Below are 14030 nucleotides of genomic sequence, written 5' to 3'. Positions count from 1 at the left end.
GAGCCTGATTCTCCCTCTGCCTGTGTCTCTGCCCCTCTCTCTCTTTCTCTCTCTCTGTGTCTCTCATGAATAAATAAAATCTTAAAAAAATAAAATAAAAAGTTTTGTTATCACACAACTTAAATGACATACAGAATGGAAATGAAGAAAGTACTATTATTTGTTGTATACTAAGAAAAGTTAGGAAATGAAACTAAAAAAAAAAACTATTAAAACTAAAAATAATTTAGCAAGGCAATTGGATCCAGATAAAATTTTTAGAACTCAGTAATTTTTTTTAATACTAGCAATAACCAATAGAAATTGAGCTGTGGCTTTCATATATAGACCATTTTCCTCCATACATGATCCTGAATACTTTTCCAGGAAGTAAGGACATTCATTTTTTTTTTTTTTAGGACATTCATTCTTAATGAAAACCTACACCAGACTGGTGGTGAGGGGTAACATACTTATGAATAGAGCTGGCTTTCCCCCTCCAGACACAGAATGGTAGGACAATGAGCAAAGAACAAACAGAAGGTAAAATTATAGCATCCAATAGGCAAGGGGTTCTGACCAGTAAGGTGCAAATCACAGTGGAAGCATGGGTCCATGTGCTAATATGGGGTTGGGCTCCTTCTCAGAATACAGGTGCTCCCAAGATAAAACATTTTTAAGTAAGTCCTATCTGTAGATCTTATAAATATATCTGAAAACAGAAATTTAAAACATTTATTTACAAATGGCAAATTTCTAGTCGTGTCCTTGTTTCAGTAGTTTTTATAGACCTCCCCAATACACATTCTTCCTAATCTTTTCTGAGGTGCCTCCCCCCAAATCACATCTAATTCTTATTTTCTTGAGCCTCAATTATCTTCTCTTTCTTCTCCACTATCTCAGACATAAATTGGAGCTCACAATCATCTCTCCCCTGACGTTTACATATCTGACATTGCACCTCTAACCTTCTCCTCTGCTACACTGTCAATCCTACTGTCCTGCTAAGAGAAAAGGGGCAGATACCAGAGGCAAAGGCTCCCAACAATGGGGCGCTCCTGCAAGGATTGGAAGAGAGGTGTTTAAGCTAATGTCTCATACATGACTATAGGATTCTGAAAAGACTTCCTGTTTCTTAACTTTATGGGGAATGAAAGATGGCCTGGAAGATAATTATAATAATAAACTGTACTCCTCTCAACTTGGTATTAGATGGCAGTTACAGGAAGATTGAACTACTTGATATGGAAATCAGAGTCTCTGTGAATCAAACCACAGAAAGCAGGTAAAAGTACTTATCAGTGGAACAACTGCTGACTCTAAATCCTGGATATACAGGTTCACACACAGATGCATGCTCAAGCACAAATATTAGTTGAGGCTGAGGTACCAGAATTAATATTCCCAGAGGCATATGTAGAAGACATGAACAAGGCCTTTGTATGTGGTATCCTATGGTGTCCATTTTTAAAAGTTTTAGGTCTAGTGGCAAAAGGGAGTACATGCCCAGATTAAGAATGGTTGGAGAGTGAGTTTGAAAAACTTAAACAACTAGTCTATGAAAATTATTAGCTATATGCTAAAAGACATAGATACCATACCAAAACTCAAAGAGCTTACATTAAGTTGGGATGAAGTATACACATATGCCTTGACAACTGTTCTCAATGCAATTTAATAACAACTACTAATTGTAACAGACTAATTTGAAGCATTGAGGTCAAGTCAACGGAAGTTTAAGAGGAAGGAAAAAGCATTTTAAGAAAAAAGTCTTTCTGAGATGAGCTGGATCTTAAACAGTCTGAGGGACAAAAATTAGCAAAGAAGAAGAAAAGGTTCTCTAGATAGGAAATACAAGTGATGAGGATCCAGATTATAATGAAACTTTTTAAAAGGCCATTCACAAGATAGGAACCAGAGCATTGGAGAATGACTTTATGCAACTGAGAAAAGAATTACCTGGAAAAAAAAAAAAAAAAGAAGCATATAACCACTGTCCTTGAGAAGTATACAATTTGATTATGGGATTCATAACTAAAACCAGAGACACATTTTAAACAAAAAAAGAGAGGAGAGGAGAGAGGGAGAAAAGGGGGGAGAGAAGGAGGGAGAAAAGAATGTAGGGGGGGGAAGGACCTATAAGCACACGAAATGTGTAGTCCTTACTTCTCTCATAGTAGGGAAAAATGGCACTATGACTCTCCTACCTTCATAACCCAGCAGAAAGAATACAAGGAATAAACCTCCTTGATTAATGATTCCAAGAGAAGATCAGAGTATCTTTCTTACAATGAAAGTTTAACTCAAGTTTCTTGCTCTGTCTTAGAAAATCATGTCTTAACAAACTGTGTGGGCCAGAGCTGAGTGCCTCTCACCATCATGAGTTCGCTGATGGTGATTAAAAGTGGAACGCTGACTGAAGGCTTTCCCACACTCAATACATTCATAGGGCTTCTCTCCAGTGTGAACTCTTTGGTGCACAGTGAGCTGAGAGCTGTCACTAAAGGCCTTCACACAATTGTTGCATTTATACGGTTTCTCCCCAGTATGGGTTCTTTGATGAACCATAAGGCTAGAATTATGACTGAAGACCTTCCCACATGCATTACATTCATATGGCTTCTCACCAGTGTGGATTCTTTGGTGTATAATGAGGTAGGAGTTTTGGTTGAAGGATTTTCCACACTCCTTGCATTTATATGGCTTTTCACCTGTGTGAAGTCTCTGGTGTCGAATAAGACATTTACTCAGACTGAATGCCTTACCACACTCATTACATTCAAAAGGTTTTTCTCCAGTATGAATTCGCTCATGGTCAGCAAGTTGAGAGATCTGACTGAAGGCTTTCCCACACTCACTACATTTGTATGGTTTTTCTCCAGTGTGGAGGCTCTGATGTCGAATAAGACATTTACTCCGACTGAAGGCCTTGCCACATTCATTACACTCATAAGGTTTCTCCCCAGTGTGGATCCTCTGATGGTCAATAAGATTTCTATTAGAACAGAAAGCTTTCCCACATTCATTACACTTGTAAGGTTTTTTACCAGTGTGAAGTACCTGATGACGGACAAGATTTTTACTCCGACTGAAGGCAGCCCCACATTCACTGCATTCATAAGGTTTCTCCCCAGTATGGGTTCTCTGATGGTCAAAAAGTTTGGAACTTTCATTGAAAGCTTTTGCACATTCATTACATTTATATGGTTTCTCACCATTATGGAGTCTCTGGTGTTGAATAAGATGGGAGCTATGCCGGTAAGTCTTTCCACACACTCTGCACTCATAGGGCTTTTCCCCCGTGTGGGTTCTGAGATGAACGATGAGCTGAGAGGTCTGCCTGAAGGTCTTACCACATTCATTACATGCATAGGGTTTCTCTCCTGTGTGGATTCTCTGATGCCCAATGAGGTGTGAACTCCAATTGAAAGCTTTACCACATTCATCACATTGATATAATTTCTGTCCCTTCAGTACTCTTTGATGTGCTGCAGCACTAGGGGACAGGTGTGGATGCTTCCCAAGTTCTTTATATTCATCACATCCACCTTTTGTGGATTTATCTTTGTCCTCATGTGTTATTTTGAAGAAAGCATTTTCCAGTCTGCTCCCTTCTTCATCTGAGGGTTGCCCTTCCAGCTTCTCTGAAGTACCTTCACAGGCAGCTCCTGCCTCTGGTTCCCCAGAAACTACTGCACAGAGCCCTCTTGACGTCCCATCAGATGACTCTGGTCCCTTAGAAACTGCCAGCTTCACAGGCAACTCTGAACACCGCATCCTAGTGTCACCTGTGGCCAAAAGAGAAGAAAACAACTTTTACACATTTCTTGTCCTACTGAGGAAACAGAGTCATCAGGAGTCTACGTACCTGAAAAAAACCTTCACATCAGGAGATGACACATTTTGAACAGGAGAAAAATGGGAAATAGCTCAAGCTTCTCTTCATGGACAGAAAGATGAAGAGGGGAAAGACAGTCAGTAGGGGAGGGTGGAAGAAGGGCTGTCAGGACACAACCCATTAATTGTTCTAGTTAATTATCCAGTTAAAAGACAACCAGAAGGCAAGAGAGCAGACTGTAAAGGTGGTGTGACCTCACAGGAGTCACCTAGTAAAATGATGAACTATATAACGTCCTTTCCAACAAGATGCTGTAAGTTTCCATGGTTCCCAGTAAAAATATTGAGGAGAGGAGTGGCAAATACCTCAAATCAAAGATGACAAACAGTATGGGCAAACACATTCAGGGAAAAAAACGTATCAAAAGAAGTGATTCTCACATGTGAGAAGATTCAGGTGACAAGATTCAGAGAAGCCACAGGCTCAGAAATGCTGGGGGAAAGTACTGGAAGGGACAGCAGAGCTCTAAAGGGGGGATCCTCTAGTCTCTGGAGCAATGGACTGGTAGAAGTCATACTGCAAGGACTGCATTCCTATAAAAATTAAGAAAGGGACTGATAATTTGAAATATGAATCAAAACATGTCTTTGGTATCTTGATAATGTGGAATCATAGAAAACTGAACAGCTAAATATTTCCTTTAGAATTTGGAAATGGTGGAAGAAGCAAGCGATCAGTCACGTCTAAACACAAAACTGTTGGTTCCTTTTAATCGTATCTTAACCAGGGCAAGCCGTCGTGGCATTTCAGCACACAGAAAGTCACAGGTATCACTGCCTCTCTGACTCCTGAGCCCACCACCCTCTGCCATGTTGGCTACTGTCCTAGACCTGCCAACCAGAGAACCTGTCCTGAAAACACTCCCTTCCAGGAAGCTGTCCTTGCTCTGTGCCAAGTAACTGGTCTCAATACCAGTCAGTCAATACCACGACTGACTAGACCAGGGCACGAGGCCCAAGTGTAGCTTCTCTAATATGTTACACCTCAGCCTCTGCTGCGGCCAGGAGCAAAGTTCTGCCCAAACAGAGATGACACTTAGTGGCTGAACCACCCTTAGAGTCCCTCTCTAAGTAAATTCTGAGCTGGAAATAGGGCAAAAGAAAGAAAACTAAAACAAGTAGGAGATCTAAGCTGAAATGACGCATGGAGAGAAGCCCAGCCATCAGGAGCCATTGCATGCAGAAACTGTGGCAGCGGAAAGTCTAATAATGCAGCGGCTATGAGGGGACAAAAGATTCAGAGTGAAGAAAATGAGTAGCAGTGGGAGGACAAAAGAGATACGCAGGGAGCAACTGCCTGACATTCCCTGGCATAAAAATTATTTGCTGTTGCTGCTGAGGGCCCTGTTTCCCAAAGGATGCTCTAGCTGGTGGGTTTTGTTTGATCAGGGTTTCCATTCCTTCAGCCTTACTGGAAGTAACACAGTAATGTTATACACACACAGTAATAATGTGAGCGGCTCCCTATTCCTTACAACTACAACTTCTAAATAAACCACCTTAGGCCAATTAATAATGAAGTAAAGACAATGCTGATAACTTAAGGCTGAGCGATGGGCACAGAGAGGTTCATTACACTATCCTCTCCGCTCTGTCTCATGTTGGCAACTTTTCACAATAAAAATTTAACAAGCAAACAAACAAACAAAAAAGAATGTAGCAAAGAAAATGTAAAGAAAGGAATGCAGACTACACTACTGGGGAACAGAAATCATTACCCAATGAGGCCACGCTGCAATAATTTCCCGGCATGATGCTCCGGTACACGGCTCTCTGACCGACTGCCGGACCTTTCCACTTCCTCTCAGTATAGTCCACAGACAGGAACTCGTACGCTGCAGACACCTGGAATGACAAGCTTCTATCGCTCAGGGATATTATATTCCCAGCCTGAAGACAGACACATCAGGGTATCAAGAGCCCAGGGTGGGGGCCTGGTGGGTAAAGGGTTGATAGGGGACAGAAGCTGGGATGACATATCTAAAAGGACAAGTCCAGGCCCAGACAGAGTCCATGAACTCAGCAGGCAGGACCTAATTCCAGAGGAAGTCATTAGGCAGGGAAACCGCAGAAGTAGTCTCAGAATTGGCCAGAGCCCTGAAGATGAGCGCTAGCTATGCCCAGGCCACAGACTTGGGAACTCATGGAAGACAGAGTCCAGCTCACCTGGGGCCTGACCATCTGAAGCACAGCTGCTGCTGCCTGGTCTCCTGACTTCCCAGCTTGGGAAAGGGCAGGCACCTGCGAAGCACACGGACCTGAGGGAGGAAAGAGAGCTGTGAGAACAAGCCCTGCCTCGGCTCCAATAGGGTCTGTGTCCCAGTGAGTGGGTTCAAGAGAACCCAGGCAGCTCCACACACTGCCTCTCATCCCTCTTCCATACAGGCGTTATTCTGAGTGTGCTGTGAATTTTCCATGCAGGTGTTATTCTCAGGGTGCAGAGGGTCCCTGGTCAAACAGAAATGGCCATTCCTCCCAGCCCTCCCTCACTTCAAATTCTCTGAAGGAAGCTATACTTCTGCCCACTTTCTCTCCCTGTGGCTTCCCTGGTGTCAGGCCAGCCTGATGTGCCCCTCACGTTTCTGGCCCCTCATTACTGATTTCTTTCCCTTCCTTCTCATTATGGACATTGCAGGCACTCAGGCCTCACAGCATCCCTTTTTGCTGTCACAGATCTCATTGACTCGCAATGCCCTAATGCTGCCTGCCTTCCCAGTTCCTAGCTCTCTTCTAGACCCCTATTACAGGCTTCCAGCTACCTACCGGACATCTCATTTGGGTGTCCCTCATCACCTGAAATTCAGAGTCAAATATGGATGTTCTTTCCACGTTCTCTTCCTGACCTCCCAATTTCTTTTAATGATTCTCATTCATTTTCTTCCCTTAAACTTGCATCCATAGATAGTCCTCTAATTAGCTTTAGTTTCATCATGATTTGTATCAGATTTCCATCTGGCTTCTTTTAGGCAACTGACCACATCATAATAAAATTCATTTGGAAAAATCAAAGTCTTCTACCCAAGAGAATTTGGGAAAAAATAAGTTAAGGACTCATAATTCCAACATCAGAATTACATTACTAAGCAGCAGTCATCAAAGTAGAGTAGTATTGACATGAGGACAATTTTATAACAGGATAAGGGTTGAGAGATATACCCATACATCCATAGTGACTTATTTTTGACAAAAGTCCCAAAAGTACTGAAAAGAGAATGGACTTTTCAAAAAATGGTGCTGGTACACCAGATGTTCAAAAAAAAAATAGTGTTAGACCTCTTCTGCAGGATACATATTAAAATTATAAGGATTGCACACATAGGCACCTGTTGTACATGACCTCATAACTCAGTGCACCATGTCACAGATGATGCTTATCTTCCCCAGAGACCACCCCGCATTTCCCACCACCATTTAGTACATTTAAAAAAATCACTACCTTCACTCAGAAGCCATCCCCTACTTCGTCAGAAGCCAATACATACTCAACATCCTCCAGATTCAGCCGATGGCATCAGGACAGACAAAAAAAAAAAAAGAATGACTAAACACAGATGGAAAGAGGCTCCCAGGAGAAAGCATGCTGCCATCCAGGTAACAGAAAGAAACTACACTCTTGTTCTCAGGGCATGAAGAGTCAAGCAAAGGACTACATTAACGATCACACAGGCTGAGGAGTCTGCTAAAGTTCTGGCAGAGAAATGAAGCCTTGCTGTAAAAAACTAGGGGAGAAAAAGAAGAAGTAGTATTTGAGAAAACAAAACAAAGGAAAAGGATGGAATGATAAAGTAGGTGGCCCAAGGCCCACAGACAGACTTGAAGATCAGCAACAATAAAAGATGGCTGAAAGGAAAGGGTGCCTCAGGATCAAGAGGAAGAGGCTCAGGGGCAGCCCCGGTGGCTCAGCAGTTTAGCGCTGCCTTCAGTCTAGGGTGTGATCCTGGAGACCCGGGATCGGGATCGAGTCCCATGTCGGGCTTCCTGCATGGAGGCTGCTTCTCCCTCTGCCTGTGTCTCTGCCTCTCTCTCTCTCTCTCTCTCTCTCTCTCTGTCACGAATGAATGAATGAATGAATAAATAAGTAAAATCTTAAAAAAAAAAAAAAAAAAAAAAGAGGGGCAGGTTCCAACCGTGTAAGCCCCAGCAGCACAAACGGATAGCAGAAACAACAGTTCAGAAGGAAGCTAGAAGTCAGAAGGAGGGACAGAGCTGTAGAACAGACTGGAGAAGAGCATGAAACTGAAGTGTGGAAGAACAAGAAAGCTGCTCAGGGTAACCAGAGATCAGGCAGTGAGGCTAAAGAGAATGAACTTGAGGCCAGAGACAAATATTCTGAAGAAATGCACCAAGCAGGAAATCTAAATGACAAGACCTATCTCAGGAAATGGAGGCCCACAGTGCAATTAGCACCAGAAACAAGCCTCCAAGCAGACCTGTTCTGAAGCAGCTGTTACGGAAATGTCTGAAGAGGTCAGTGAGGCATCTGGACAGAGGTGATGAGAAGACTGACAGACAGGAAAATGAGGGCAAAAGCCAGGAATTTGGCAAAGGATTTCAGGTTTCCAACCAAAGAAAGCACCACAAATACGGAGAGACATGCCCGCCCCCAGGGCCTTTCTGAATCCGGATGAAAGAGCCAGGGCACAGGAAAGACATGGGGACCAGTGAGCTGAACCTGCCCAGTTCAGGTATCCCAATGCCTCAAGGTTTCTCCATGTCCCAACTAGTTTTTGAGAAAGAAGAAAAACTTCACTCACCCCAGGCCCAGGAGGAAACCTGAGCTGATCAGGCCTCTTCTCCCACAGCTTCATACTTTGACCCCAGTCTCAACCCCACAATTGAAAATGGCTTTGTGAAGCACAGGGAAAAACCCAAGCAGTTATCCAGGGCATTTTTCAGAAATATTTTTTTTTGCTTTTCTTTGCTTTTCTTTGCTTTCTTGTCATTTTGCTTCAATTCATACACAATGTGAATTTGTTTTCTTTTAAAATCCTCATTAAGCACTTTCTTATTCTTGTGTTTTTCCTATCAGTGTAAGGATACATACGCTTTATTTTATACGCTGATAAGGAAACAAAAAGACTGCTTCCAGTACATAATTAAAATGTTACATTACGCTTAAATACATCGCTTAAGAAATGAGCTCAAACCTAGCACCCAAAACTTGGTTTCTCCATACCATTCTCCAATAAATAGAACTAGGGATCCTTGGAGAAGTGGTGGTGGTTTCCAGGCTGGGGAAGGGAAGAAACAACGTGAGTATTCTGTGGTGCCAGGAAGGCGGGGAAAGACACCAAAAAGGATGTGGGCTCTGCAAGGGGAAACAGAAGCCAACCTCAAGGCGCTCCCCATGGCCAAAGCTGGAGTACTTTAAGCAATAAAGTAAGTAATATTAGCACTGCATCATAGCCCAAAGAATACATACCCAACATCACACACTGATATAACTAACCGAATAAATAAAACAAAGGGAAACAAGGCACAACTCTTCCTCTGACAGTATTCCAATTAACAGAAAAGAGGGAATAACAGAAAGTCACCATTAGACCATTACACTAATAAGATCCACCAGGAGGGCTAATTAGTGGGTGAAAGTTAAGGAAAAACAGGATATTGCTATGCAAGGTCTCAAAGTATCTTCCCCGAAATAATCACCAGTTACAAAGGGAGAGACAGTAGGTTTACAGTAGTGACACATGGCAGATACCAGCAGGTCAAAACCAATAGCGACAAAAAAAAAAAAAAAAACAAACAAAAACCAAAAAAAAAAAAAAAAAAACGACAGTAACAAGACATATGGACACCATCCTCAATGGAAGCAGAAGAAAACATCTGACAAAACCAAAGTAAGAGTCACTCTAAAAATACCAGCACGACATACTTCAAAGTGTCGAGGTCACAAAACACACGAAAAGATGGAGAGACTGTCACATACTGAAGGGAACAAGGAGACATGACAACTAAATGGAATGAGGGATTCTAGATTGGTTCCCTGAACAGAAAAAGGTCACTAGTGAGAAACTGATGAACTCTAAGTAAAGTCAGCAGTTTAATTAATAGTACCACACTACTGTAAATGTCTTCAGTTTGCTGACTGTACTATGGTTATGCAAGATGTTAACGTTAGGCAAAGTAAGTAAAGAATATCAGGGAACTCTGTACAGTTTCTGCAACCTCCTGTAAGTCTACAATCATTCAAAAAGACGGCAGCCCAGGTGGCCCAGAGGTTTAGCGCCGCCTTCAGCCCAGGGCCCGATCCTGGAGACACAGGATTGAGTCCCACGTCAGGCTCCCTTGCATGGAGCCTGATTCTCCCTCCGCCCGTGTCTCTGCTGTGCTTTCTCTCTCTCTCTGTCTCTCATTAATAAATAAATAAAATCTTAAAAAGAAGAGAAAGCTTTTTTGAATTGAGGAAGCGTGTTATCTTTTTTCTCTGATTTATTTTTATCTTAGGTTACAAATTAACTTGGCAGTCAAAGATATTAAACACTGTCACTCTTCTCTCTTAACAATATCTACTGAGCACCTACTATGCCCCAAGCACTAAGGTCTCTGTAGGGAATAGAGACAAACAAACAAAAACCTGCCTTAAAAAAAAAAAAAAAAACAAAAAAAAAACACCTGCCTTGCACAGCTTATAGGAAGACAGACAACGAAGTGAAGGAAATATACAGTATGTTAGTGCCCGGCACCATGCAGTATAATAAAACAAGGAAGGAGGCTACGAGGTTTGAGATCAGGGAAGGAAATGTTTAAGCTCAAAAATTCAACCTTGTAGAGCACATCATGGTTCACCTGACGGAGCTGTTTCAGATTTTTTTCTGATACAAAAATACTGCAGACTGCCAAATACAGTAAGTTATGGTTACTATACACTATGTATATTTACCCCCAAGCAACTCTCCAATATCACGGAAGGCTTATACACCAAGACCTCTTGGACACGAGGACCTCAGAAAACTTAAAGTGGCATAGCTACCATTTTTGATGCTGTTGTCGGTTTCCTTTCTAGGTACAAATTGAGGTTTCCCTTCAAAACATTCCCATCGGGATCCGTGGGTGGCGCAGCGGTTTGGCGCCTGCCTTTGGCCCAGGGCGCGATCCTGGACACCCGGGATCGAATCCCACGTCGGGCTCCCGGTGCATGGAGCCTGCTTCTCCCTCTGCCTGTGTCTCTGCCTCTCTCTCTCTCTGTGACTATCATAAATAAATAAAAATTAAAAAAATAAAATCTTTAAAAAAAGAAAAAACATTCCCATCATTTCGGCCTACAGGAAGGATTATGGCTTTTAACCAAAGTCTGTCTGCCTTTCTCCAGCATTAACATTGACATGTAAGAACACCCTCCTTCATCAGGCCCTCAACACACACACATACACACACACCCGTGTAAACAGATGCGAGTTCTCCGACATTCCTTCAGCAAATTACCACTAAAGCCACTCGCTGACATTTCCCTGCAAATAATGTACCTACCACTACCGAGTTTTCACTCTTGAACTAGTTTCAAACAGGATGGTGGTGTTCTTTCCTGGCCACCACTTTAACCCAGAAGGAGACCATCCTCTGACTTCTGAGGCCTGTGCCAGTCAGATACAGTGCAGTGGTTTCGGGTTGGAGCTGCACCGTCTGTTTAAAAACTCCCTTTTATGAAAATAAAATCTTTTAAGAATATATCACCGAAAATAAAAACTCTTTTATATATTTCGCTTTCATTTTGAAAGGAGACAAGATTGTGCTATTTTTCTGCACAAACGTCACTTGTTGAGCCTTGAGAGCTTCATGCAATGTGTACTATGGAAAATAAACTAAACTGCAAACAACACGTTCTCATCACACTCACGGAAGTGTGTCTTAGCGGTGCCACGACGCCGGCACCAAGTGTGACCACCACGTGAGCAAGTGCATTCCGCCGGCTCAAGGTAGTGTGATTTTCAAGGAGCAAGAGTATAAATGTACTTAATGCCGCTGAGTGATGCCACACTTCAGTAAACAGATAGCACCATGTACGTGTGTGCGCGTGTAGGAGCCTGCATCGCCAGCGCATTTTACAGCTCCCCGCAGCACCCGGACGGAGCTCTGCGGACTGCGGCTACTCTTCCTTTGCGGGCACTCCCCGCGGCACCTAATCGTCCAGAACGAGCCCGCTTTGTTTGCGCAATTGGGAGAAAGGACGCGGCGCCGAAGCCAGGACCCCCGGCTGCGTGCCCGCGGCTGCGAGGCGCTTCCAGGTCCGCACCGGAGCCCCCGCCACACCGCCCGCCCCGGCGCAGCCTCCAGGCCCGGCCCCGGCCGCCCCCTCCCGCAGCCCGCGCGGCCCCGGCCCCGGCCCCGGCCCCGGAGCGCCCGCCCGGCGGCCCCCGCCCCCGCGCCCCCGCGCCCCCGCGCCCCGCCCCGCGCCGCCGCTCACCGACTCCGTGGGCCCCCGACGCTCGGTCCTCCGGCCGCGCCACCTGCCCAGGGCCCCGCGCCCCGCGCCCCGCGCCCCCGCCCCGCGCCCGGCGCCCGCCCCTCCGTCGGCTCCGCTCGCGCACGCGCGCCGCCGCCCGGGGCCTCTCTAGGAAGCTGGGAGGGCCAACGTCTCGGCTTCTCCCAGCGCCCGCGGGAGGCAGGCGGGCCTGCGAGCGCGAGGCTTGGCCCCCGGCGCCCCCCGCCCCGGGGCCCTGCCCCTCCGCGCCGCCGCGCCCCGCCCTCCGGGTCCGCCCCCCGCCCTCCGACGCCAGGGTAGCCCCGGAGCCCAGGAGCCCACACCCCTTCCAACAGGTGGTGGGAAGGCCCGGCTGCCCCCCACCCCGCCCCGGGGAGGAACAGGATCCCAAACCAGGGGGCAAAGCACGGAGCACGAGCTTGTGGCTGACCGGTTCTGGCCGAAGGGAGAGCTGGTAAGGGGCCGCGCATCACTCCAGGAGGACCTCTTCCCTCCCTCGTCACCACCACAGCTGGGGGCACTTGCTGGCCTCCAGCCGCGCACACACAACTGCACCTCCCATGACCTCCAGTTGTTTACTTTTGAACAAACGTCAACTGCGGGACCCAAGAAATTCAGAGAATGTCCCCCACCTCTGGCCCCTAGATGAGTAACAACTGCGGCCTCTAGCCCAAGTCAGTTCCAAGAAAAATCTGCAGAGCACGCCCTTAATGCAGAGCACGTCCCATATTGGAATGAGGAACTAAGAGCTTGAGAAACTCCTCCACCCTTACTGGAAATCCCCTAGACCAGCCCATAAAAATCCAGCTGTAACCCACCTCGGGGTCCAAGTCCCTGCTCCGCTGTGTCGGGTGTACTTGGACCAGGCTCGAGCTTGCAAATAAACCCTCGTGTGCTTGCATCGGTGTCGGCTCCTCGGTGGTTTCTCGGATTCGCGATCTTGGGCGCAACAAACTGACTCAGCAATTCACCAATGGGGCAGCCTCTAGTCTAGCAGACAGAAAGGACGGAGCTGCAAGAGCTATACAAGGCTAGGGATTTCACAGGCAGAAAGAAGGGAATAGGAGAAAAAATCTATTGGGTGAAAGGGTAGACTGGTTATTGCAGTGTGACTTTCCTTACAGGGGCTGCCAAGGTTTTATCAGGTAGATTACCTAACTAATGATCCTCAGGAAAGTCTTGATTGACTTGCTAAAGACAACAGACCCAAAATGGAGTCGCTTATGCTAAAGAGGAAAACAAAACAAAAAAAAAAAAAAAAACTGGAGGAGTGAGCCTTATGAGGAAGAACAAAAGACACAAATCTTTCTTTGGGTTTGCAAATCAGGAAGGGCAACCCAACTCAGTCGTGTGCCCATCTGAAGAGGACCGGAGTAGGTAGTATTTTTTTTTTTTTTTTTTTTTTTTATGATAGTCACGCAGAGAGAGAGAGAGAGAGAGGGGCAGAGACACAGGCAGAGGGAGAAGCAGGCTCCATGCACCGGGAGCCCGACGTGGGATTCGATCCCGGGTCTCCAGGATCACACCCTGGGCCAAAGGCAGGCGCCAAACCGCTGCGCCACCCAGGGATCCCTAGGTAGTATTTTTATTTTTTTATTTTTTTTAATTTTTTTATTTATTTATGATAGTCACAGAGAGAGAGAGAGAGAGAGAGAGAAAGAGAGGCAGAGACACAGGCAGAGGGAGAAGCAGGCTCCATGCACCGGGAGCCTGACGTGGGATTCGATCC

The 14030-nt window shown here is 45.4% G+C and overlaps 1 protein-coding gene across 3 annotated transcripts; it reads right to left on the bottom strand.

Annotated features, from left to right (window-relative positions):
* Nucleotides 1-340: 340 nt before the first annotated feature.
* On the bottom strand, nucleotides 341-12885 carry ZNF852 (zinc finger protein 852). Of its 3 annotated transcripts, none has more exons than XM_038570250.1 (4): nucleotides 12732-12885; nucleotides 6043-6134; nucleotides 5595-5721; nucleotides 341-3767 (listed from the first exon to the last, which is right to left on the bottom strand). In XM_038570250.1, exons 1-4 carry the CDS (start codon nucleotides 12769-12771, stop codon nucleotides 2317-2319), a joined length of 1710 nt encoding a protein of 569 aa, XP_038426178.1. In that variant the 5' UTR covers nucleotides 12772-12885; the 3' UTR covers nucleotides 341-2316. The 3 variants fall into 3 exon arrangements, with proteins under 3 accessions (XP_038426178.1, XP_038426179.1, XP_038426180.1); XM_038570251.1 differs by lacking the exon at nucleotides 12732-12885 and adding an exon at nucleotides 12284-12354; XM_038570252.1 differs by lacking the exon at nucleotides 12732-12885 and adding an exon at nucleotides 10853-11042.
* Between the last annotated feature and the right edge of the window lie 1145 nt (nucleotides 12886-14030).

The sequence above is a fragment of the Canis lupus genome, chromosome 23 (assembly GCF_011100685.1).
Source record: "Canis lupus familiaris isolate Mischka breed German Shepherd chromosome 23, alternate assembly UU_Cfam_GSD_1.0, whole genome shotgun sequence".
Classification (NCBI taxonomy): Eukaryota; Metazoa; Chordata; class Mammalia; order Carnivora; family Canidae; genus Canis; species Canis lupus.
Note: the sequence above shows the minus strand (reverse complement) of the source record. Positions and strands in the feature narration are given on the sequence as shown.